This window comes from Salmo salar, chromosome ssa09 (genome assembly GCF_905237065.1).
Source record: "Salmo salar chromosome ssa09, Ssal_v3.1, whole genome shotgun sequence".
NCBI classification, from domain to species: domain Eukaryota; kingdom Metazoa; phylum Chordata; class Actinopteri; order Salmoniformes; family Salmonidae; genus Salmo; species Salmo salar.
In genome coordinates, this window is record NC_059450.1 from 82833062 (window position 1) to 82857220 (window position 24159).

The 24159-nt window shown below is 41.4% G+C and overlaps 1 protein-coding gene across 2 annotated transcripts; it reads right to left on the minus strand.

Annotated features, from left to right (window-relative positions):
• hprt1 (hypoxanthine phosphoribosyltransferase 1) lies at window positions 1-23999 on the minus strand. Of its 2 annotated transcripts, XM_014212854.2 has the most exons (9): window positions 23696-23999; window positions 21027-21133; window positions 4793-4976; window positions 4127-4192; window positions 3506-3523; window positions 3324-3406; window positions 3048-3094; window positions 1032-1108; window positions 1-944 (listed from the first exon to the last, which is right to left on the minus strand). In XM_014212854.2, the coding sequence occupies exons 1-9, from the start codon at window positions 23720-23722 to the stop codon at window positions 897-899; spliced, it is 657 nt and encodes a 218-aa protein (XP_014068329.1). In that variant the 5' UTR covers window positions 23723-23999; the 3' UTR covers window positions 1-896. The 2 variants fall into 2 exon arrangements, with proteins under 2 accessions (XP_014068329.1, XP_014068330.1); XM_014212855.2 differs by lacking the exon at window positions 3506-3523.
• Between the last annotated feature and the right edge of the window lie 160 nt (window positions 24000-24159).

Here is a 24159-nt window from a genome sequence, read left to right on the forward strand (position 1 = left end):
TGAGGGGAAGGAGCAGAGTTTAATGGTTGGGAGGGTAAAGAGAAAAACATTGTGATTGCATGAATCATTGTCATACAGTAGATGGAAGCTTAAAATACATATTTATAAAAGCAGATATGCATAAATTATCATAATATTGAACCACATTCAACACTCGCAGTTTATATTACAGTACTGTACTAATGATGGAACACTTTCATTTTGGGGGGAAAACTATGCAAACATGTTTTAAAAAAAAAGAATATGTAATGTATTAGGATACCTGCTCCTTCCTTTGTACATACCACTGAAACTTATGTATAAGTAGAGGAATTTGGTCTTCAAGTGACAAACTTTCAAATCAATGTCAAGCTAAAATCAAGCTTTGTGAACTGGAAAATAATTTAAATCTTAAGTAATTTTGACAATATGATGACTAAAATGTTTGTTCTACTTCCTGCTACCGTAGCAGAATTTTTGTCAATAAATTACTAATCTACAAAGAAAGAAACTCTGGGTATTGATCATTATAACAGGACAAGCAAATGTTCTATTTATTGAAAGCGATGACAGCATGCACATGAACTCACACATACCAATATGTCCAAGGCAATGTCACGCCTCAGAAATGTTCAATCTTGACATTTTAAAGTGTGTGTGTGGTTTCTAGAGTGCAGCACAGCATGTGGAGGTTGAGAGAGGGGCTTTGCAAATCTGAGGGGCAATGTCAGTATGTGTATACACCTCCTCAGGGACCCTGAGCAGAACATGTACGTGTGTGTGTGTGTGTGAGCAAGAGTTTCAAGTGAGCTACACCCTTGATTTGATTTTCCTGACCAAAAATATATATAAATCGGATATAAAATGAAAGCAACATAAAAAAGAATGATAGACAACTAGAGGAAGGGCTGTCCTCTTCAGGCCTTGTATTTTTCCTTCCCCGTTTCACTAATGACACAGATGTGCTGGAAAACAAACAGAAAGGAACCAATGAGACCGTTTTACTCAACATCGTTTATCTAGCTGAGAAAATCTGTTCAAAAAGTACTTACATTTAAATCTCTGAAGTACTCGTTGTAGTCTAGCGCATATCCCACCACAAATTTGTCTGGAACCTCAAACCCTATGACTGAAAAATAAACAAATTAAGTAAGTGTGACAGGGTGGAACCATAGTTTTCGGTCCATGTTTCTCAGGGGACCCTAATTGGTGTTGAACATGTGAAAGGTATAAAAAGCACCCTGTAGTCTTTTTCAGTAAAGAGCATAGAGTTGTATAGTAATCGCAATGTTGTTTCTGTCCCATTATGGTGTCTGAGTGCACAGGCTTCCAAGTAGTTCTACTTCTCTGAGTTGGTAAACAAACTGAAAGGGTGCATTCTGCCACCTGGAGTATGTCGTTTGACCTTAAACCCTACTCCTTTAATAAACTTGGCATGTTGTTTTTTTTATTTTTTATTTTTATTTTTTTACATATGTCTCGGACTATTTCCCTTAAATGGGCCTAGAACCTCTATTTAAATCAGATGGCTAGATACAGTGCATTCGGAAAGTATTCAAACTCCTTGACTTTTTCTACATTTTATGTTACAGACATTCTAAAATTGATTAAATTGTTTTTACCCTCAAATCTACACACAATACCATAATGACAAAGCAAAAACAGGTTTTTAGTAATTTTATTTTAAAAAATAAACAGAAATATCACATTTACTTAGTACTTTGTTGAAGCACCTTTGGCAGTGATTACAGCCTCGAGACTTGGGTATGACGCTACAAGCTTGGCACACCTGTATTTGGGGAGTTTCTCCCATTCTTCTCTGCAGATCCTCTCAAGCTCTGTCAGGTTGGATCGGGAGCGTCGCACAGCTATTTTCAGGTCACTCCAGAGATGTTCGATCGGGTTCAAGTCCGGGCTCTGGCTGGCCACTCAAGGACTTGTCCTTAAGCCACTCCTGCGTTGTATTGGCTGTGTACTTAGGCTCGTTGTCCTGTTGGAAGGTAAATCTTCGGCCCCAGTCTGAGGTCCTGAGCAGGTTTTCATCAAGGATCTCTGTACTTTGCTCTGTTCATATTTCCCTCGATCCTGACTAGTCTCCCATTCCCTGCCACCGAAAAACATCCCCACAGCATGATACTGCCACCACTAATGCTTCACCGTAGGGATGGTGCCAGGTTTCCTCCAGATGTGACGTTTGGCAATCAGGCCAAATAGTTCAATCTTGGTTTCATCAGACCAGAGCATTTTGTTTCTCATGGTCTGAGAGTCCTTTAGGTGCCTTTTGGCAAACTCCTTTGGCTGGCCCCTCTACCAAAAAGGCCTGATTGGTGAAGTGCTGCAGAGATGGTTGTCCTTCTGGAAGGTTCTCTGATGTCCACAGAGGAACTCTGGAGCTCTGTCAGAGTGACCATCGGGCTCTTGGTCACCTCCCTGACCAAGGTGCTTCTCCCCCGATTGTTCAGTTTGGCCGGGCGACCAGCTCTAGGAAGAGTCTTGGTGGTTCCAAACTTCTTCCATTTAAGAATGATGGAGGCCACTGTGTTCTTGGGGACCTTCAATGCAGCAGAAATGTTGGTACCCTTCCTCAGATCTGTGCCCCGACACAATCCTGTCTCAGAGCTCTTCAGCCAATTCCTTCGACCTCATGGCTTGGTTTTTGCTGACATGCACTGTCAACTGTGGGACCTTAGACAGCTGTGTACCTTTCCAAATCATGTCCAATCAATTGAATTTACCACAGGTGGACTCCAATCAAGTAGTAGAAACATCTCAAGGATGATCAATGGAAACAGGGTGCACCTGAGCTCAATTTATAGTCTCATAGGAAAGGGTCATTTCTAAAAACCTGTTTTCACTTTGTCATTAAGGGGTATTGTGTGTAGATTGAGGATTTTTTTTTATTTAATCATTTTTAACACAAGGCTGTAAAGTAACAAAATGTGAAAAAAGGGGTCTGAATACTTTTTTGATGCCCTGTATCGGTCTTCATTATAGTTAATGTATGTGTGACAGCACAATGATTAAGATGATTCACTGAAAGCCATTTAGCAGTGTTGAAGTGAACTCACAGTCTGGTATGTAGCCAACACTCCTTGGTGTCCTCTTCACCAACAAACTGAAAGCACAAACCAGGAAGTTGGTCATGTGACTGATGGTGTTAGAGAATTAAAATACAAAGGAAAACATGACAGTTGGAGGTTTCCATATAACTTCTCTGTAAGCAGAAGTAAGTTGCACTGCACGGTGCCTTTGCTTGATTCTACATTTACATCAAAGATGTATGGACAAATATTAAACTTTTTATAACACTGGAATGTAAGATAGAGACTTGGGGATTACTTTACCTTGCAACCTTTACCATTTTTGGGTTGTACTGTTTGAGAAGTTGCAGCAAGGTCTTCATGGTCTTTCCTGTGTCAATAATGTCCTAAAAATAGGACAAAAACGTGAGTGTCGCTGCCAAATGTCTATAATGCTGACATAGCAAAAGGTTTAACTTAACAATGAGGAAGTAGTCATAACATACCTCCACAATCAGGACATTCTGTGTAAAAACACAACATTTAAAAATAAGAGGCAGAGATGACAGAGTAACTGTTAGCCTATATCAAATCTAAAAGTTACTCCAGAACCCATTTAGAAATGTGACCTTGGATGCATCCTGGTGAACCCTGCAGACATTATAGTTATGACCTCTTGTACTTTAGACTGCATGAGAACCCCTTCAAAACTTTTATGTCAAAGTACGTGGCCTTATTTTTTACTTTCTATGCTTATAATTGATCCTCCAAAGTTTGTATTTTTGTTTCGTTAGAGAAAATTGGCAAACACATTTTGCTGAGTCATGGGATTCTGATGTAATATGAGTTGTTTTGGAGCATTTCTGACATGCTTTAGACCGATTTTCATAATGCATTGTAGTCAATGGCAACTAATGAAACAAAATAACCCCCCCCCCCAAAAAAAAAAAAACTGTTTGGGGGAGCGACTACAAGCACAGGAAGAGTGAAAATAAGGCCACATGTAAAAATGGGTGAACTTTCCCTTTAAGAAGATTACACATTTGTCTGACTGCAAACAGTAGAGGAATGACCCAATGTTTGACAAACATATCTATAGAAAAGGTCAGTTGAAAAGATTTCTTTACCTTCCCTGTCAGTGTAGACAGGTCATCTCCTCCAATGACTTTGATTTCACCTGTAGATTGGTCATTCTGTGTAGACATGTAATAAACAGGTGAAGAGGGATAGGGGACTTTGTCCGGACAGGTCTGCTGTTATTGACATCTCTAATATCTAGTTGTAAGAATCCATAAACAAAGAGCTGCTTCTTAATGTATTATATCAAGCAGCTGAGTGTCTGTGATGGGGGGGTACAAATACAGATGGAAATAATGGAAATGTAGTACTAATAGCAGCCAGTCTTAGTATTTACCAAGTTAGCAATTATTGTGGATATAAGCCTAGGTGATTGTCAGTCAAAACAAGTTAAGGTAGTGCATGTTGACATTTGGCTCAAAGGTCAAATGAAAGCTTAGGTGCAACTGTGAAACCAATGGACTGAATAAAATATTATATTCTTTCCATTATCACGTTTTTGGCGATGCCTGTAATAAATAAATTAAATAACAAACACTAAATACTTCTAACATCTATAATAAAAATAGTAATAACTCCAAATGGCTCCTATTCCCTTTATTGTGCACTACTTGTGACTACTTTTGACCAGGGCCCCTGCAGGGCGTGCACTTAAAAGGGAATATGGTGTCATTTGGGACACAAATTTGAAGAACAGAGCGAAGAGTGAGCCTTACACAGTAGCTCTTGAGGCGGATGAAGTCCACTGTCATAGGAATGGAGCGGTCGCTGTTACGGTTTAGGGCCTTGATGTAGTCCAACAGGTCTGCAAAGAACTTGTAACCCCCCTTGAGCACGCAGAGAGCCACGATATGGTGCCCCCCCATGTCCTTCATAATCTCCCTGGCTAGCCTCTCTGTCCTGTAGACAGAGAGAGAGGGTGGTCAGTCAGCACTGGTTCCCGTTTCCTATGTCTGTTTGAATAAGGGGCTACACTCTTAGAAAAAAAAGGTGCCATCTAGAACCTATAAGGGTTCTTCGACTGTCTCAATGGAAGAACCCTTTTAGGTTCCAGGTAGAACCCTTTACACAGAGGGTTCTACATGAAACCTAGAAGAGTTCTGCCTGGAACCAAAAAGAGTTATCCTATGAGAACAGCCGAAGAACCCTTTCGCAACTAAACTGAACTGCCAGCCTCACGTGGATGTGATCAGTTAATTGATTTGATTATAAAAGAGTTTGTGGCTATCCAGTGACAAGTTCAGTAAAGGAAGAGAACATGCTCAACTCTAAATCCTTATGTAAACAAGTAACATGGGCTGAATGAGTAAAATAACTAACATAGTAGTAAAATAACTAACATAGTAGTAAAATAACTAACATAGTAGTAAAATAACTAACATAGTAGTAAAATAACTAACATAGTAGTAAAATAACTAACATAGGCAAAAATCAAAAATAATAAATAAAGGGCCAGCTTGAATATGTATTGCAATTGAAGCTTAGTTGACATGTTATTTCATAGCAACATCTATGGATCTGCCCCCTTTTTTTCAATTTTCGACTAAAATGACATACCCAAATCTAATGGCCTGTAGCTCAGGATCTGAAGCAAGGATATGCATATTCTTGATACCATTTCAAAAGAAACATTTTGAAGTTTGTGGAAATGTGAAATGAATGTAGGAGAATATAACACATTTGATCTGGTAAAAGATAATACAAAGAAACAAACATGCGTGTTTTAGTATTTTTTTTTGTACCATGTTGGAATCGGCTAAACTTTGATCATTGAGATAGTAAATGAATGATAGGAAATGAAAGAGACTGGGTTTTATGTCTCTGAGGAAAGACAGATGGACATCTGTGTATTAGATGAAAGAGGGGTTGAGGTCAGGAGGTGAGGACAGATTCTCTTAAGAGAGTAATAAATGTTAGGAATCCTGTTACCCTCTTTATTAGCTTCCTGTAGAACCATAACATGTAAGGATAGGAGAGAAAGGGGAGTGTCTTAAGTGGGATGTATATAACTGTGATGTGAGAAATGTTTTGTGGTCTGATTACAGCTGTACAGAACCTTTGGGATAGAATTAAACTTGGTTAAAGCTTCTCTAGTGTCCGTGGGTTATTTACTCTGAAAGATAAGAACCTAACAGATGGCGCTGCGAGCAGGGTTCACCACGATTTGTAGTCAAATCAAAGAGTCCAGATCAGTGGAACAGGAGCCGGCACAACAAACAAACAAAGGTAGGCTAGTTCCTATATCTGTTTCCACTCATTTTGATATCTTGGGGAGATGACAATCATTGGCCGAACTAATTATGGGATACGGACCTGGAGAGCCTGAGTTTAATTATATAAAACCATTGTGTAATGACCGTTCGTAGCTTTATAGTAAATGGTAAGGCCCGGAAGGTAAACTCATACAGGCTGGTACCTGTAGGGTAAGTCCTAGGGGGTAACTCCCTAGTTGGTTGGTTCCTGCTAGTACTATAAAGTCAGTAGCAAATCCCAGTGGATTAATACCTGTGATTACTATTAATATAGGGTGAGTCCTGGAAGGTAAACCCGCGCAGGCTGGAACCTGTAAAGGGTGAGTCCTAGGGGGTAAATACCAGCGGGGTTGGTTCCCTGCATAGCTATAACGGGGTGAGAGCCTAGTTGTATTGGCCATAAAAGTGTGAATGGAAGGTTGTGTGCCCTGTTGGGGTGGGGAACCATGGCAGATTATGTGGAAATAGGAAGACAAGTGTGAATAATTTGTGTGGGTTATCAATAATAGTGATATTTGAGGAAGTACTGGAATAGGACATAAGGTCCTGTCCGTATTCTCCAGTAATAAATTCAAAGACGCTATGGTATTGGTACCAATAGAAGGTATTAGGTGCCGTGATCAATTAATTATTATTCAGGGAAGGGTGTAGTAATATATTAGAAAATAGTTAATAGAAGGTGTGTATTATTGACGGGATTGAAGAAATCTAAAATACCGTGAACACCGACGGGAGTGTTTAGGAATAATAACTATTGATAGGGTGACAAACGGACCCGTTTCTCCCTGTAATATAGAGATAGTGGAATTTAATAAAGCCATGGAGGTGCTAAAAGAAGCGCACAAGCATTCTACCAATTCGGCTGGAATATGGAAAAAATATAGAAAATTAAAAAAAAAAAGAGAATTCAAACGGAGAATTTAAATCAAATAAAGAATTCAGGGAGGCAATTATGAATTGGCACAAGGACACGAAACCAGAATCAAAAGCTCATACCAGCGTTTTGATGTCAGCATTCTATCAATAGAAAATGCATAATGATAAACCCAGAAAGTGTAACACCATTACTTTACTACAGAAGGCCTGGGAACGGGAGTGTATTGATAAAATTTGCGCTTCTGCTTTGATGACGGGGTTGAACCCTGTGATCAAAACGGTAATTGCGGGGGTAGTAGATTTAATTCAAGACGATGTTTTGAGAGTGGAATATGGCTCCGCTCACCTCGCAGACGTGCGAGGGGTTAATATGGTCATAGAGAATCACTAACTATGGTTTCAATGACCAGGATAAAACTAAGAACCGTAGCGAAAACACATCAAAGCGTAACGAGATAGTCCCACATCTAAAACAGGGAGCAATCGGGCATTGGAAGAATAAGTGTAAGGTGAGACTGGAACATAGTGCATTAGCAGGAAATGCAGCTATACAAGAGTTTGCATCTTTTTCAAAAGAGCAACAACTACTCGTTTTGAGGTTAGCAAGAATGGAACTGTCACCTAGCGGTGTATAGTCTCTGTTCGATCAATAAGAGGTTCATAGAGATTACAGTTTCTATGTGATGGAAGACGTATTAGATCACGTTTTACCTAACTTTAAGTAGAGTACCGATGGGATTTACAAAATAGTCCCACTTGGTATCATTTTACATTGAAACAATCGTTAAAAGGGTGTCAATTATAAGTTCTGTGTTGGTACAATATGTGGAGGAATTGTTATTAGCGTCAAAAGGCGAAGAAACTCATATGCGAAACCGCACCACATTGGTAGACAATTTAGTGGAACAAGGTCATAAAGCATGTATGACAAAGCACAACAGGTTACTAGTGCAAGATGAACAAGATGGGAGTTCACGTTAAATGGGGAAAATCGACAATTTCATAAGATTGGTGCTTTGAATCCTGCGTTGTTAATGCCGTTGCATGGGGAGGGTGAATCGCATACATATGACCCAGATCAGATTACTCCAAAACCTAGGCCTGATTTGCAAGAGACAGCATTGGAATCAGGAAAAGTATAGTATACAGATGGCTCTAGTTACATGAACACAGAAGGGAATAGAGTAAAGGAGTACGCTGTGTGTGGTAAGCATTTGGAGTAATTCATGATTTCTGGTACATTGTGGTCACCACAGGGCATGTTAGCAGCGACAGGAACACCAATAAAAATGGTCTGGAGGTAGATGTATTATTAGAATAATGTCAGTTAACCAGTAAATTAGCAGTGGTGAAATGTGAAGCTCATACTCACCAAGATGGCGTAGCAGTCAGACGTCTTTGTCCTGTCCCTTGTATATATATCTTTTTACAATAATTTACTAAACCTCAACTTCTAAATACTCTCCTGCAACCCGCCTCACCCAATGTGGCGTGGATCTGTTTATTTATTTTTTTCTAAAGTATTTCTATTTACTTCGGATCTGGAATCCCTCAACTGAAGCTAGCCAGCTAACTACCTACCAGCTCAGTCAGCAAACCATTGCTAGCGGTCATCAGCTAACCTTTAGCTTGGAAAGCTCTCGCCAGTTCGAACAACGTGACTCAAACCAGAGCATAACAGACCTATTATTATTTTATATTTTCCCCCCCCCCATATCCCCGGATTCCTACCGCAAACTCTGAACATTTTCATCTGGATCTTCGCAACTAGCTAACCGCAATCCCAGGTGACTACTCCTGGCTAGCGTTTCCATCCCGGAGCAAGCACCAATTAGCCTGAAGCTAGCTCGGCCAGGGCTCCTGTGTTACCACCGAAGCCCATTCCTGGGCTACAATATCCGGACCCCTTCTACTGCCGGTACGGGGCACGGAACCCCGCCGATCCTCTACGACTGGAATACCGACATAATCTGCCCGAGGATTCCAACAGGCCCCTCAGGCGTGACGTCCGCTGAAGGCCCATTCTGCTAACCGGCCTGCTAGCTACCTAGAGCTACTTGAACCCTACTAATTCCACGACTGGTTTATCGACGTCACCGCACGAAGAGGCAAAAACAGACTTATCCCCATCGCGACTTCACCCAAAGGCTAACTTGCTAGCCCCGGTCTGCTAACTGCTAGCTTGCCTGCCCCGGTCTGCTAATTGCTAGCTTGTTTAGCCCCGGTCTGCTAATTGCTAGCTTGTTTAGCCCCGGCCTACTAACTGTCTGAATCGCCGTGTCCCCAGTCAGCCCAACCAATCACTGGACCCATATGTTCACCTGGCTACGCATGCCTCTCTCTAATATCAATATGCCTCGTCCATTACTGTCCTGGTTAGTGATTACTGTCTTATTTCACTGTAGAGCCTCTAGCCCTGCTCAATATGCCTTAACCAACCATGTTGTTCCACCTACATATGCGATGACATCACCTGGTTTAAACGTCTCTAGAGACTATATCTCTCTCATCATTACTCAATGCCTAGGTTTACCTCCAATGTACTCACATCCTACCTTACCTTTGTCTGTACACTATGCCTTGAATCTATGCTATCATGCCCAGAAACCTGCTCCTTTTACTCTCTGTTCCAAACGTGCTAGACGGCCAGTTCGTATAGCCTTTAGCCGTACCCTTATCCTACTTCTCCTCTGTTCCTCTGGTGATGTGGAGGTTAATCCAGGTCCTGCAGTGCCTAGCTCCACTCCCACTCCCCAGGTGCTCTCATTTGTTGACTTCTGTAACCGTAAAAGCCTTGGTTTCATGCATGTTAACTAGAGGTCGACCGATTAATTAGGGCCGATTTCAAGTTTTCATAACAATCGAAAATCGGTATTTTTGGACGCCGATTTGGCCGTTTTTAATTTTTATTTATTTATTCATTTTTAGACCTTTTATTTAACTAGGCAAGTCAGTTAAGAACACGTTCTTAGTTTCAATGACGGCCTAGGAATGGTGGGTTAACTGCCTTGTTCAGGGGCAGAACGACAGATTTTTACCTTGTCAGCTTGGGGATTCAATCTTGCAACCTTACGGTTAACTAGTCCAACGCTCTAACCACCTGCTTTACATTGCACTCCACGAGGTTACTCGAATGCAGTAAGAAGCTAAGGTAAGTTGCTAGCTAGCATTCAACTTATCTTATAAAAAACAATCAGTCAATCAATCATAATCACTAGTTAACCTACACATGGTTGATGATATTACTAGTTTATCTAGCCTGTCCTGCGTTGCATATAATCGCTTAGGTACACGTTGCTCCAACCATAAACATCAATGCCTTTCTTAAAATCAATACACATTTTACATTTACATTTTAGTCATTTAGCAGTCGCTCTTATCCAGAGCGACTTACAGTAGAGTGCATACATTTAAATACATTTTTAAACACAAGTGTATATATTTTTAAACCTGCATATTTAGTTAATATTGCCTGCTAACATGAATTTCTTTTAACTTGGGAAAATGTGTCACCTCTCTTGCAAACAGAGTCAGGGTATATGCAGCAGTTTGGGCCGCCTGGCTCATTGCGAACTGTGTGAATACTATTTCTTCCTAAACAAAGACAGCCGACTTCGCCAAACCGGGGATAATTTAACAAAAGCGCATTTGCGAAAAAAGCACAATCGTTGCACGACTGTACCTAACCATAAACATCAATGCCTTTCTTAAAATCAATACACAGAAGTATATATTTTTAAACCTGCATATTTAGCTAAAAGAAATCCAAGTTAGCAGGCAATATTAACCAGGTGAAATTGTGTCATTTTGCGTTCATTGAACGCAGAGTCAGGGTATATGCAACAGTTTAGGCCGCCTGGCTCGTTGCGAACTAATTTGCATATACTTATTATATATGGATAGAAAACACTCTAAAGTTTCTAAAACTGTTTGAATGGTGTCTGTGAGTATAACAGAACTCATTTGGCAGGCAAAACCCTGAGACATTTTCTGACAGGAAGTGGATACCTGATGTGTTGTATTACCTTTAAACCTATCCCATTGAAAAACACAGGGGCTGAGGAATATTTTGGCACTTCCTATTGCTTCCACTAGATGTCACCAGCCTTTACAAAGTGTTTTGAGTCTTCTGGAGGGAGATCTGACCGAACAAGAGCCATGGAACGATGATGTCCCATTAGACACCTGGCGCGCGAGTTCATGTTGGGTACCCTCGTTCCAATACGTTATAAAAGAGTATGCATTCGTCCACCTTGAATATTATTCATGTTCTGGTTAAAAAAGGCCCTAATGATTTATGCTATACAACGTTTGACATGTTTGAACGAATGTAAATATATTTTTTCCCCTCGTTCATGACGAGAAGTCCGGCTGGCTTAGATCATGTGCTAACAAGACGGAGATTTTTGGACATAAATGATGAGCTTTTTTGAACAAAACTACATTCGTTATGGACCTGTGATACCTGGAAGTGACATCTGATGAAGAGAATCAAAGGTAATGGATTATTTACATAGTATTTTCGATTTCAGATCTCCCCAACATGACGTCTAGTCTGTATCGCAACGCGTATCTTTCTGGGCGCAGTGCTCAGATTATTGCAAAGTGTGATTTCCCAGTAAGGTTATTTTTAAATCTGGCAAGTTGATTGCGTTCAAGAGATGTAAATCTATAATTCTTTAAATGACAATATAATATTTTACCAATGTTTTCTAATTTTAATTATTTAATTTGTGACGCTGACTTGACTGCCGGTTATTGGAGGGAAACGATTTCCTCAACATCAATGCCATAGTAAAACGCTGTTTTTGGATATAAATATGAACTTGATAGAACTAAAAATGCATGCATTGTCTAACATAATGTCCTAGGAGTGTCATCTGATGGAGATTGTAAAAGGTTAGTGCATCATTTTAGCTGGTTTTATGGTTTTGGTGACCCGGTCTTTGAATTGACAAAACATTACACACAACTCTTGTAAATGTACTGTCCTAACATACTCTAAATTTATGCTTTCGCCGTAAAACCTTTTTGAAATCGTAAAACGTGGTTAGATTAAGGAGATGTTTATCTTTCAAAGGGTGTAAAATAGTTGTATGTTTGAAAAATTTGAATTTTGACATTTATTTGGATTCAAATTTGCCGCTCTTGAAATGCACCTGCTGTTGATGGAGTGCACCACGGGTGGCACGCTAGCGTCCCACCTAGCCCATAGAGGTTAATGACCTAAGGTTCGTATTTCTGTGTGTTATTATGTTATAATTAAGTCTATGATTTGATAGAGCAGTCTGACTGAGCGGTGGTAGGCACCAGTAGGCTCATAAGCATTCATTCATACAGCACTTTCGTGCGTTTGCGCTGTTTATGGCTTCAAGCCTGTCAACTCCCAAGATTAGGCTGGTGTAACCGATGTGAAATGGCTAGTTAGTTAGCCGGGTGCACGCTAATAGCGTTTCAAACGTCACTTGCTCTGAGACTTGGAGTAGTTGTTTCCCTTGCTCTGCATGGGTAACGCTGCTTCGAGGGTGGCTGTTGTCGATGTGTTCCTGGTTCGAGCCCAGGTAGGAGCGAGGAGAGGGACGGAAGCTATACTGTTACACTAGCAATACTAAAGTGCCAATAAGAACATCCAATAGTCAAAAGTATATGAAATACAAATCGTACAGAGAGAAATAGTCCTATAATAACTACAACCTAAAACTTCTTACCTGGGAATATTGAAGTCTCATGTTAAAAGGAACCACCAGCTTTCATATGTTCTCATGTTCTGAGCAAGGAACTTAAACATTAGCTTTTTTACATGGCACATATTGCACTTTTACTTTCTTCTCCAACACTTTGTTTTTGCATTATTTAAACCAAATTGAACATGTTTCATTATTTATTTGAGGCTAAATTGATTTTATTGATGTATGACATTAAGTTAAAATAAGTGTAATTGTCATTATTACAAATAAATAAAAATATTTATTTTAAAAAAGAACCGGCCGATTAATCGGTATCGGATTTTTTTGGTGGGTCCTCCAATAATCGGTATCGGCGTTAAATCTTAATTCGGTCGACCTCTAATGTTAACATTAGAAGCCTACTCCCTAAGTTTGTTTTACTCACTGCTTTAGCACACTCTGCCAACCCGGATGTCTTAGCCGTGTCTGAATCCTGGCTTAGGAAACCACCAAAAACCCTGAAATCTCCATTGCTAACTATAACATTTTACGCCAAGATAGAACTGCCAAAGGGGGCGGTGTTGCAATCTACTGCAAAGATAGCCTGCAGAGTTCTGTATTACTATCCAAGTCTGTACCCAAACAATTCGAGCTTCTACTTCTAAAAATTCACCTTTCCAGAAACAAGTCTCTCACTGTTGCCCTCTGCCCCCAGCTGTGCCCTCGATACCATATGTGAATTGATTGCCCCCCCATCTATCTTCTGAGCTCGTGCTACTAGGTGACCTAAACTGGGACATGCTTAACACCCCGGACATCCTACAATCTAAGCTTGATGCACTCAATCTCACACAAATGATCAATGAAGCTACCAGATACAACCTAAAATCCGTAAACACGGGCACCCTCATAGATGTCATCCTAACTAAGTAACTCTTTAAAATTATCTGCCGAAATTGTTGCAACCCCTATTACTAGCCTGTTCAACCTCTCATATCGTCTGAGATTCCCAAAGATTGGAAAGCTGCCGCGGTCATCCCCCTCTTCAAAGGGGGTGACACTCTAGACCCAAACTGCTACAGACCTATATCTATCCTACCCTGTCTTTCTAAGGTCTTCGAAAGCCAAGTTAACAAACAGATTACCGACCATTTCGAATCCCACCGTACCTTCTCCGCTATGCAATCTGGTTTCAGAGCTGGTCATGGCTGCACCTCAGCCACGCTCAAGGTCCTAAACGACATCATAACCGCCATCGATAAGAGACATTACTGTGCAGCCGTCTTCATCGATCTGGCCAAGGCTTTCAACTCTGTCAATCACCACATTCTTATCGGCAGACTCGACAGCCTTGGTTTCTCAAATGATTGCCTCGCCTGGTTTACCAACTACTTCTCTGATAGAGTTCAGGGTGTCAAATCGGAGGGCCTGTTGTCCAGACCTCTGGCAGTCTCTGGGGGTGCCACAGGGTTCAATTCTCGGGCCGACTCTTTTCTCTGTATATATATCAATGATGTTGCTCTTGCGGCTGGTGATTCTCTGATCCACCTCTACGCAGATGACAACATTCTGTATACTTCTGGCCCCTCTTTGGACACTGTGTTAACTAACCTCCAGATGAGCTTCAATGCCATACAACTCTCCTTCCGTGGCCTCCAACTGCTCTTAAACGCAGGTAAAACTAAATGCATGCTATTCAATCGATCACTGCCCGCACCTGCTCGCCCGTCCAGTATCACTACTCTGGACGGCTCCGACTTAGAATACGTGGACAATTACAAATACCTGGGTGTCTGGTTAGACTGTAAACTCTCCTTCCAGGCTCACATTAAGCATCTCCAATCCAAAATGAAATCTAGAATTGGCTTCCTATATCGCAACAAAGCATCCTTCACTCATGCTGCCAAACATACCCTCGTAAAACTGACCATCCTACCGATCCTCGACTTCGGTGATGTCATCTATAAAATAGCCTCCAACACTCTACTCAACAAACTGGATGCAGTCTATCACAGTGCCATCCGTTTTGTCACCAAAGCCCCATACACTACCCACCATTGCGACCTGTACACTCTCGTTGGCTGGCCTTCGCTTCATAATCATCGCCAAACCCACTGGCTCCAGGTCATCTACAAGACCCTGCTAGGTAAAGTCCCCCCTTATCTCCGCTCACTGGTCACCATAGCAGCACCCACCCGTAGCACACGCTCCTGCAGGTATATCTCACTGGTCACCCCCAAAGCCAATTCCTCCTTTGGTTGTCTTTCCTTCCAGTTCTCTGCTGCCAATGACTGGAACGAACTGCAAAAATCTCTGAAGCTGGAGACTCATATCTCCCTCACTAGCTTTAAGCACCAGCTGTCAGCGCAGCTCACATATCACTGCACCTGTACATAGCCAATCTGTAAACAGCCCATCTATCTACCTACCTCATCCCCATACTGTATTTATTTATCTTGCTCCTTTGCACCCCAGTATATCTACTTGCACATTCATCTTCTGCACATCTACCATTCCAGTGTTTAATTGCTAAAATTGTAATTACTTCGCCACCATGGCCTATTTATTGTCTTAACTTACCTCATTTACACTCACTGTATATAGACTTTTTGTTTTCTTTTGTTCTACTGTATTATTGACTGTATGTTTTGTTTATTCCATGTGTAACTGTGTTGTTGTGTGTGTCGAATTGCTACGCTTTATCTTGGCCAGGTCGCAGTTGCAAATGAGAACTTGTTCAAATAGCCTACCTGGTTAAATAAAGGTGAAATAAAAAAAATACACGTCGTACAGATAAAAATCGCCATAGGTAATCGTAAAGCAGCCGAAATGGCTAAGGCGGCTGCCTTGGTGAGAGAAAGTGTTATGGAACCACACACACACACACACACACACATATATATATATATATATATATATAGCGGATTCCTTGCTACAGGAAAACTAATTTTGGGTTGAAGAGACTAGGCGAAATGCCAAGGGAATGGATTCTAAAGGTAACACATTTAAATTATATGACCGAACACTGATTGCAAATGCAGAAGGCCTTAGAATTTGTCTAAATCATGTGGTTTTATTTTTAAATACATTTACGTTTGATGTCGTCTTATTCTGGAATGGGATTCTAGAATGGACGAAAGGGTGGAAGGGTCACGCTGAGGTAGCATAGGGGTACCAACCCTAAAATTAACTTTAAATTTTTTGATATGGTATGATGGTTATGGAGAATCACGGGGAAAAGGAGGCCAGTGAATCGTTAGACTCGGTGGAGAGATACTATCGCCGTGTTGTGGGATTTATTGGAAGGAGTCTTTTCAATTCAGTTAAAATGAGTATGCAGGAGGATGAAATGTTTGGAAGAGGTATTTAGTTTCTGAAGGACAGGGAAAGTTAACATTTTAATGGTGACGAAAGCCCTGAATATAAAAAATTCCCAATGAAGAATGATCAACTTCATTAGGAATTAAATAGACGGGGGGGGGGGAGGGGGTTTATTATAAAATTCATGAGAAACACCATTTCCTATCCAAATTGTACCATTACTTTAGGAGATTATTATTTCTGTAGGGAGTTATAATTCTAAATTGTTTATTTTTGATTTAACATGTATTTTTTAATCATGTGTTTGAAAGGGGTAAATGACCAGTTCCCTGAGGTCCTGGTCTTTGGGGAACTTATACAGTGGTACTGTGTTCAGGCTGCATATAGAAAGGAAAATATATGTTAATAAGGGATGACAGTAACTTCAAATGGACTGTGATATGTATTGCTATCTTCATGATCTGGTAACTCTTCCTAGAGGTCGCCAGTAGAAATAAGGGAGTATGGACTAATTTCGAAAATGTTTTTTTTTTCAGCAGTAACATTATGTTATGCTTTTTGACATTTGTTGTAGAGATGTTATTAAGAAAAGGTTAATGTCATAATTTGTCAGAGAGTCAATGTCCGTCTAGTTTCCTGAAACACAAATGTAATGAACTTAACTGTTGTTATGATCTGTGTTTTTTTGAGTTTATCATGGAAGGTGACGTCAGATCGTGTTTCAATGCATGGTAGAAATAATTGGACCATAGACGGTGTGTGTGAACCTCAAAACCCTCCCTAACCGGCTGAAAAAAAGAGTGACGAAGGCGTGCTATGAGAGACAGTGACTTTTACCACTCCTAGCTGAGTCCAAGCCATAAACCAGGGCTGGGGTGCTAAGAGCGCGTGTGAAGTGAGCGTGGCGAGAGAGAACAAGCTCAGGTGGGAGAAACGGAAGTATCTACTGGGATATTACAATCTGGACATTATCAATGGCCATAAAACGTGACAGGCAAAAGTTACATGTGCCGTTGGGAAAATGAACTGTAAGAAAACACGCTAGAATGACAAGTGCCAGGTGGGGGTGGGGGGGGGGGGGGGGGGTACACCCTGTTAACTATTTCAACTGAAAATGCATTTGAGATACTGATCTTTCTTTACCAGGCCACTCATGACAGGAAAACAGGGAAAGGGGGGGGCTGTAATGAGAAGAGTCATGACCGGCAATAAAAGGTTGTTTAGAAATGTGTGTTTTAACAGGGATGATCTGTGCTAAGTTGGCAAACTGGAATTTGAGCCCTAGACTCAAAGTAAGAACTGAGGTCAGTCATTCTAAATTCGGTTTGGATCATTTATAAAATGTTTTTCGTTGTCATTGGGATACTGCGAGAGAGAATTTCTGAAGCACGATGAGGGGTGGATGCGCTGCTAACATTTATGTGGCCAAGAGAGTCTCCAGAAACTTATCGCTAAGTGTCATCCTGGGGGGAGGCGGTTTGTTTGGGAGACTCACTGGATGACAGCTTGGGACGAACATGAACGTTTTTTTTGGGTTTTACCCTGTATTAAGAGTTTTTATGTTACATCGCATCAATGAGTGGTGCTGAGTTATTAAACATGTACTTTGTTTCTCTTTTCTTTTCAAGTCAATATGTTTTTAGGTTTCGTGGAACATGAGGGTGTTCATTGTTCCAGAGGAGGGAATGATGTGTATTGACTAACTTGACTAACTGACTTGAGAATGTGTTAGTATGTTTGTAAATGTAGAAAATGCATTAGGAGTATAGTGTGTTATGGGTTAGATGTAATGATAGAGTATGGCGTGTATAGAGTATAGTGTGTTATGGGTTAGATGTTATGATAGAGTATAGTGTGTTATGGGTTAGATGTTATGATAGAGTATAGTGTGTTATGGGTTAGATGTAATGATAGAAGAGTATCATTCCCAGAGACTGAATATTGTTACAGGAGATAGCTCATAGAAGGAGAGCAGCTAACTGTACACAATATGGGGATTTAATTGAACGTTACACATACCCAGATAATGGTGAAAGTAGCAGAGATAGTGTTGTCATTTCAGACACTATTGTCAACTTTCAGTAATGAGTTTGTGACAGAAGGCATAACACTTGAAAGAATAGCAAATGATCCCTGTATACAGGAGGCCACATTGCCAGAAGGGAAGTTTGCTGTGATAATAGCATCACATCGCCTGCAGAGTGTGATTAAGAGACATGTGACTCAGAGTTTTTGTACGGTTGGATACTCTTCCAACGCCACTAATCTCTCCCCCATTTCTGACAGCTAGTAAACATTTGACATACCTCCCAGTAGATTGGGACCAAACCACAGTAAATGGTAAGTGTCAGAAGGTGGCTGCTTATCAACCGTTGGGGCCCAAAGGCTACACGGTAACAAAGGTGTTTACAAACGTGTGGGGGGTAGATCGGCCTTGGGATGAGGGATGTGTACCTAACTTGAGCACAGGGATGTATTGTCCGCAGGTACCAACTGTAGCAGAATACAGGAGGTCAGTGGAGACGTTGGTGGCTAGAGACCAAGGGATAAACTGGGAAACAGGTAGGGGGTATCTGAAAGGTTCAGTCCTAGACTTATCAGTAAAACACGAAGACAATAGGAGAGCAGGAGACAAATTCTGAGCAATAGCTATTCTCATAGCAGTCCCTGTAGGGACAGTAACAGAAGGAGCAGTACTAGTAGCGTAGAATGCTATATTAATAGCATGAAAATGGACTACTGCGCAAATGAGGGGTATTGTGAGACTATAGTCATGGGCCATGTAGGAAGTAGCAATGGTTACTTTTGTAGCATTGTTGGGATATCAGTTTGACAATGACTCATGTCACATGGATTGGTTACTGGTAACTGGGGGACCGATGGGAGGACAGGGGATGCGGTTATTCAAATATCACAAAGTATGTTGTCAGGAAATGACGCATGTTTTGCAGTGTGTATATCCTCAGGTGGAAGCAGAGATATAACCAAGGGCACGGGCTGAATTCTGGAGATTGAGTACATCAAGAGACACTAGGCGGGGTGTTGGAACAGCACTACTCTGTACAGTACCTGCAGTGGTTAAGATCGTCATGTCTCTTCGTGGGGGGTGCATAGTTCTCACGTGAAGTGAGGTCCAACTGCATACTGGGTGAGTGAACACACCATGACAGAGGAAGCGGAGCGAGAGACTAGAGTCCACTGTAAGACATACAGATGGTTGGGTCTGGGAACTACTATAAACATCATAGTTGGTTTTAGCTGCTTTATGGGTTAATGCATCATATGATAGAGGATAGAGGGGTAATTGTACAGTGAACAAAATGTTAAAGCAGATACAGTGCTGAGTTACCTCAAGAGGATGGAACGTGGTTTAGGGATACACACTTGCATATCAGGTGTTCGTGCCTATCAGGTGAAATGGAGGAGATGGGGAACAAAGTGAAAATGACATTATTTGGGAACACCTCTGGGAACCTGGGGCCTAAAGAGGAAGACTGGGTGAAAGCATGAGGAAGATTTTTAGAGCTTTCATTTCTGTGGAACCCAGCAGGAAAGTATCCCGGAGGCATAGAGTCAGGTGAAGAGAGAGTGGGAGTTGTCATGGTTTCAGACTTTGGTTTTCATGCATATATAAATATGCATAGCTTATCACATTGTTAATACTGTTATGTTTTATGTTTTTTTGTTGCTTTCCAAGTCTTGTGCTATTACTCTCTTAGGAACAGAAGGGGAAAGTTGAGAAACTAAAAGCTGCTCCATCTGCCATTGAAGGAGACAGCAGATTCAGCTGGAACTGCATTTTGTTGTATGATCATAGTTCGGAGGCCATAAGTCTCTGAATTTGTACACCTTGCGGTGAATGTTTGTTCATTTGTTTGTTTGTTTAATTCATGTTTTATAATCATTTGTTCGTTTTTTCTATTCATGTTTTATTGTTTATCCATTTAAGTAATTTCCAAGTTTATGTAAAGTGACATTAGGACGCTATTGTTCAAGAGAAAGGACTGCTGGAATCGGCTGAACTTTGATCATTGAGATAGGAAATGAAAGAGACTGGGTTTTATGTCTCTGAGGAAAGACAGATGGACATCTGTGTATTAGATGAAAGAGGGGTTGAGGTCAGGAGGTGAGGACAGATTCTCTTAAGAGAGTAATAAATGTTAGGAATCCTGTTACCCTCTTTATTAGCTTCCTGTAGAACCATAACATGTAAGGATAGGAGAGAAAGGGGAGTGTCTTAAGTGGGATGTATATAACTGTGATGTGAGAAATGTTTTGTGGTCTGATTACAGCTGTACAGAACCTTTTAGGCTCGAATTAAACTTGGTTAAAGCTTCTCTAGTGTCCGTGGGTTATTTACTGTGAAAGATAAGAACCTAACAACCATCATCTTTGAAATGCAAGATTAAGGCCATAATGTATTATTCCAGCCCAGGCACAATTTTGATTTGGGCCACTAGATGGCAGCAGTGTATGTGCAAAGGTTTAGACTGATCCAATGAACCATTGCATTTGTTCAAAATTTTGTATCAAGACTGCCCAAATCTGCCTAATTGGTTTATTAATATATTTTCAAGTTTATAACTGTGCACTCTCCTCAAACAATAGCATGGCATTCTTTCAATGTAATAGCTACTGTAAATTGGACAATGCAGTTAGATTAACAAGAATGTAAGCTTTCTGCCAATATCAGATATGTCAATGTCCTGGGAAATGTTCTTGTAACTTACAACCTCATGCTAATCACATTAGCCTATGTTAGCTCAACCGTCCCGCAGGGGGGACACCGATCCTGTAGAGGATTTATTAAGACCACACTGCCAGTAACAACTGACCTGTCAAGGATGAGTCCATGTGGGATGTAGACCCGGTCCAGGTCATCAGCGTAGTGCTTTGGGATGCAGAAGAGGTCCAGGTCATATCCCTGCTCATCATCGCTGATCTGGAACACAGATCACATGCTGACAATCTACCTGATCAATGCCGTGCCTGTGATGTGGAACTGCTATGACGCAGCAGGGAAAGGGTTAAAGAAATCGCAGGGGCATGATCTAAACGGGAGGCAGAGGAAGTAGGGCAGTGGGAATAGAGGTGAAGACACTAAAGGTTGTTCACTTTACAACTATCACAACGCACCCTCCCCTCTGGCTGGTATCACTGGTGCAACTGACTTCTGGCAGAGCAAATCACACCCACACTCGCTGCCGCAGCTGCAGACTCCACTCTCCACTCAATACTGACCGAGGCAGGTGAGAACAAAACGCACATTGCCAGCCCCAATTCTAGGAAAGAGGAATCAGTCCACTCATGCAGTCATCTAACGCACCCCTCCAGCTTCTATTAAAGACTCCACTGTTCGTCCCTGGCATCGACTTTGAACTAATACAAGATTACTCTGCGAAGAAGTCTCTCAATTTATATAAACACTGCCTCTTTTCAGAGATGCCATACTAATTATGGAAGCGATATACCCCATATGTTTTCAAATCTAATTTCCTACTGAGGGGTCAACAGCCCTGCACTTGAATCCAGAGAGCGGGATGTCTGTCCCAAATGGCACCCTATTCCCTATATAGTGCACTACTTTTATATGGAATAGGGTGCCATTTGGGATGCACTGAGAGCTTCATCAGAGTCATGTGACAGCAGAGTGGCCACCAGACCAGGCCCAGAGGTGCACAGGGATTGGGGTGTGATCACGGGTCTCGCGCCTGCCCTTGCTGACATTTACACACTCTGTAAGACCACATAAAAGGGTTACTAATTATAACAATACATGTAGGCCTAAACTACATGCACTGTGGATAATCCTATGAGACACGTCCTCACATTTTCTGACCTGGGACAACTGTGTGTTCTCCTTCCCATGCCAGTCCAACTGAAATATATTCCTATGTACTCATGTGATTTTGCTCAGAACAGATAAAGTTCACGTGCAGAGAAATAAGGACTGATTGTGAGCCATGCAGGTACTAGGCAGTTGTCTGGGGACTACAGATCCTACAGCAGTCTTCCTCCCACCTGCTGTCTACTACAGGTGCTGCTGTACTGGGCTCAGCGGGTGGGAGAACGGGAACAGTTCCCTCAAACCATCTTATAGCTCCACCAACAGCACGTCACATCACGTCTTACTATGTAGCACTACAGTCACAAATGTGCAATCGAGTTATTATTTAACCAAAAAGAGCCCTCCAAAGGACGACATAACAACCAAGCTATGAATCATTAGTTGACCTGAATGTAAGCTTGTACTAGTGTAGAGAAATGTACTACCGTTGTGAAAGCAATGTGTGTTGTTATGATACAATAATTCCTATCTAAAGATGGAGTGAGGCATTCCTTCCGGCAGTGGCCCGCTCTTAACTATCTCTTTTAAACAAGGGTCCACTGATCAGCAGTAGGGGTGAATGTAACACTGTAGTTTCTCAAGTCCCTACAGACTGACTGACTCTCCAAGCCATGTCAGCAAAATCTGCTGCATTCAGTGTCGTCACCGCGGGCTCGAACCAGGGACCCTTGCACACATCAACAACTGACACCCCACGAAGCATCGTTACCCATCGCGCCACAAAAGCCGCGGCCCTTGCAACTCAAGGGGAAAAACCCTACTTCAAGTCTCAGAGCGAGTGTCGTCACTGATTGAAATGTTATTAGCGCGCACCACCGCTAACTAACTAGCCATTTCACATCGGTTACATCAGCATGTGACTGCCAGACTACAGACAGGGCAAGTTTGATAGCAAATATAAATGCTATACTGACATAGGCAATGTGTTATTCTGTTGGAGATGGCTAAAAAAGCTAAATGTGTTCTTCTGCAGTTTACATCTTCTTGTACTTCTGTAAATATATGGTGAAATGTATGGAGAAATATAATGGTAAAATGCATACCAGTGAAATGAGGACATCATGCTGGTTGCAGTACAGCAGTAATCCCCAAAAGCCTGTAGGCTGTGGTTTTCCAAAAATAAACTACTCTGGGTGACAGGACTGAACCAAAAAAATGGATTGGTTGGAGACAAGCAATAACCCGCCCCATATGGCATGCATATATATTCGTTTCGAAGTTGGATGATATAACTTCCATTTTGTTCGTAGTTTAGAGAAAACTACTCTAGCGCTATTATTGGTCAATTGAATATGTATCCGTATATTGGTCCTACTGTATGAATCAAGATTAGTGGTATGGTAAGTATAACATGTGCCATGCGTGTTAGCACGCGTGCGATGGCCGCGCTTAGTTATGTAGCTAGACAGCTATTTCTGTTGTCGAGGTGAACATGAGTGGTTTTTAAGGTGAGTGTGCGATGACAAGTTTGAAGCATTACAAAGGAACACATAAAAGGACATCGTAATAATTCGGAAAAAGTACATTTACAATGGCGAATGGCGCGTATTTCCGTAAAAGAAAACTAGTTACGACCCATTCCTCTTTGACTCGAAATAGCGGTCATGTTGAGTTCGCACTATGAACACCCGTTTGAATCAGCATTGCAGGACTTACCACAACACAGGGGCTGCTTGACGCCATGTCCGTATCGTCGTTTAGATCACGACCCGCTTTTTCTACGACAAAATTGTGTTTGCGAGTCTCTGTCACCTAAAATGAGTTTCACCTCTTTAACAGCAGACCACCTAGCAACCTACGTACAGTAGATGTTCCGCAAAACCTCTGCAGGACGTGCGGAGCTGGTAGGGCTGAATAACGAATCAAATGAGGGGAAATCCTGATGTACCGCCCCTTTTGGGTAGAATCTGTCATCGCAGTAACATCATGTGGACTAAACGCAACGTAAAATCATGTGGTCTAAACGCAACGTAAAATCATGTGGACTAAACGCAATGCGGGGCCCTGCATGATATTCCCACCAATATGAACATGGAAAACGGCAACGTCAATTACCAAGCAGTTTCTTGGAACCATGCACCTGTAATGTAGCATTCTAGCTACCCAATTGATCAACATGC

Bases quoted from the DNA above. Each gene is read 5' to 3' on its own strand.
- hprt1 (XM_014212854.2), bottom strand. From the start codon at position 23,722: ATGGCGTCAAGCAGCCCCTGTGTTGTG. The intron at 21,134-23,695 runs GTAAGTCCTGCA...TCTGTGTTCCAG, and splicing joins CAAGCAGCCCCTGTGTTGTG to ATCAGCGATGATGAGCAGGG. The intron at 1,109-3,047 runs GTGAGTTCACTT...TTTATTTTTCAG, and splicing joins TGTTGGCTACATACCAGACT to TCATAGGGTTTGAGGTTCCA.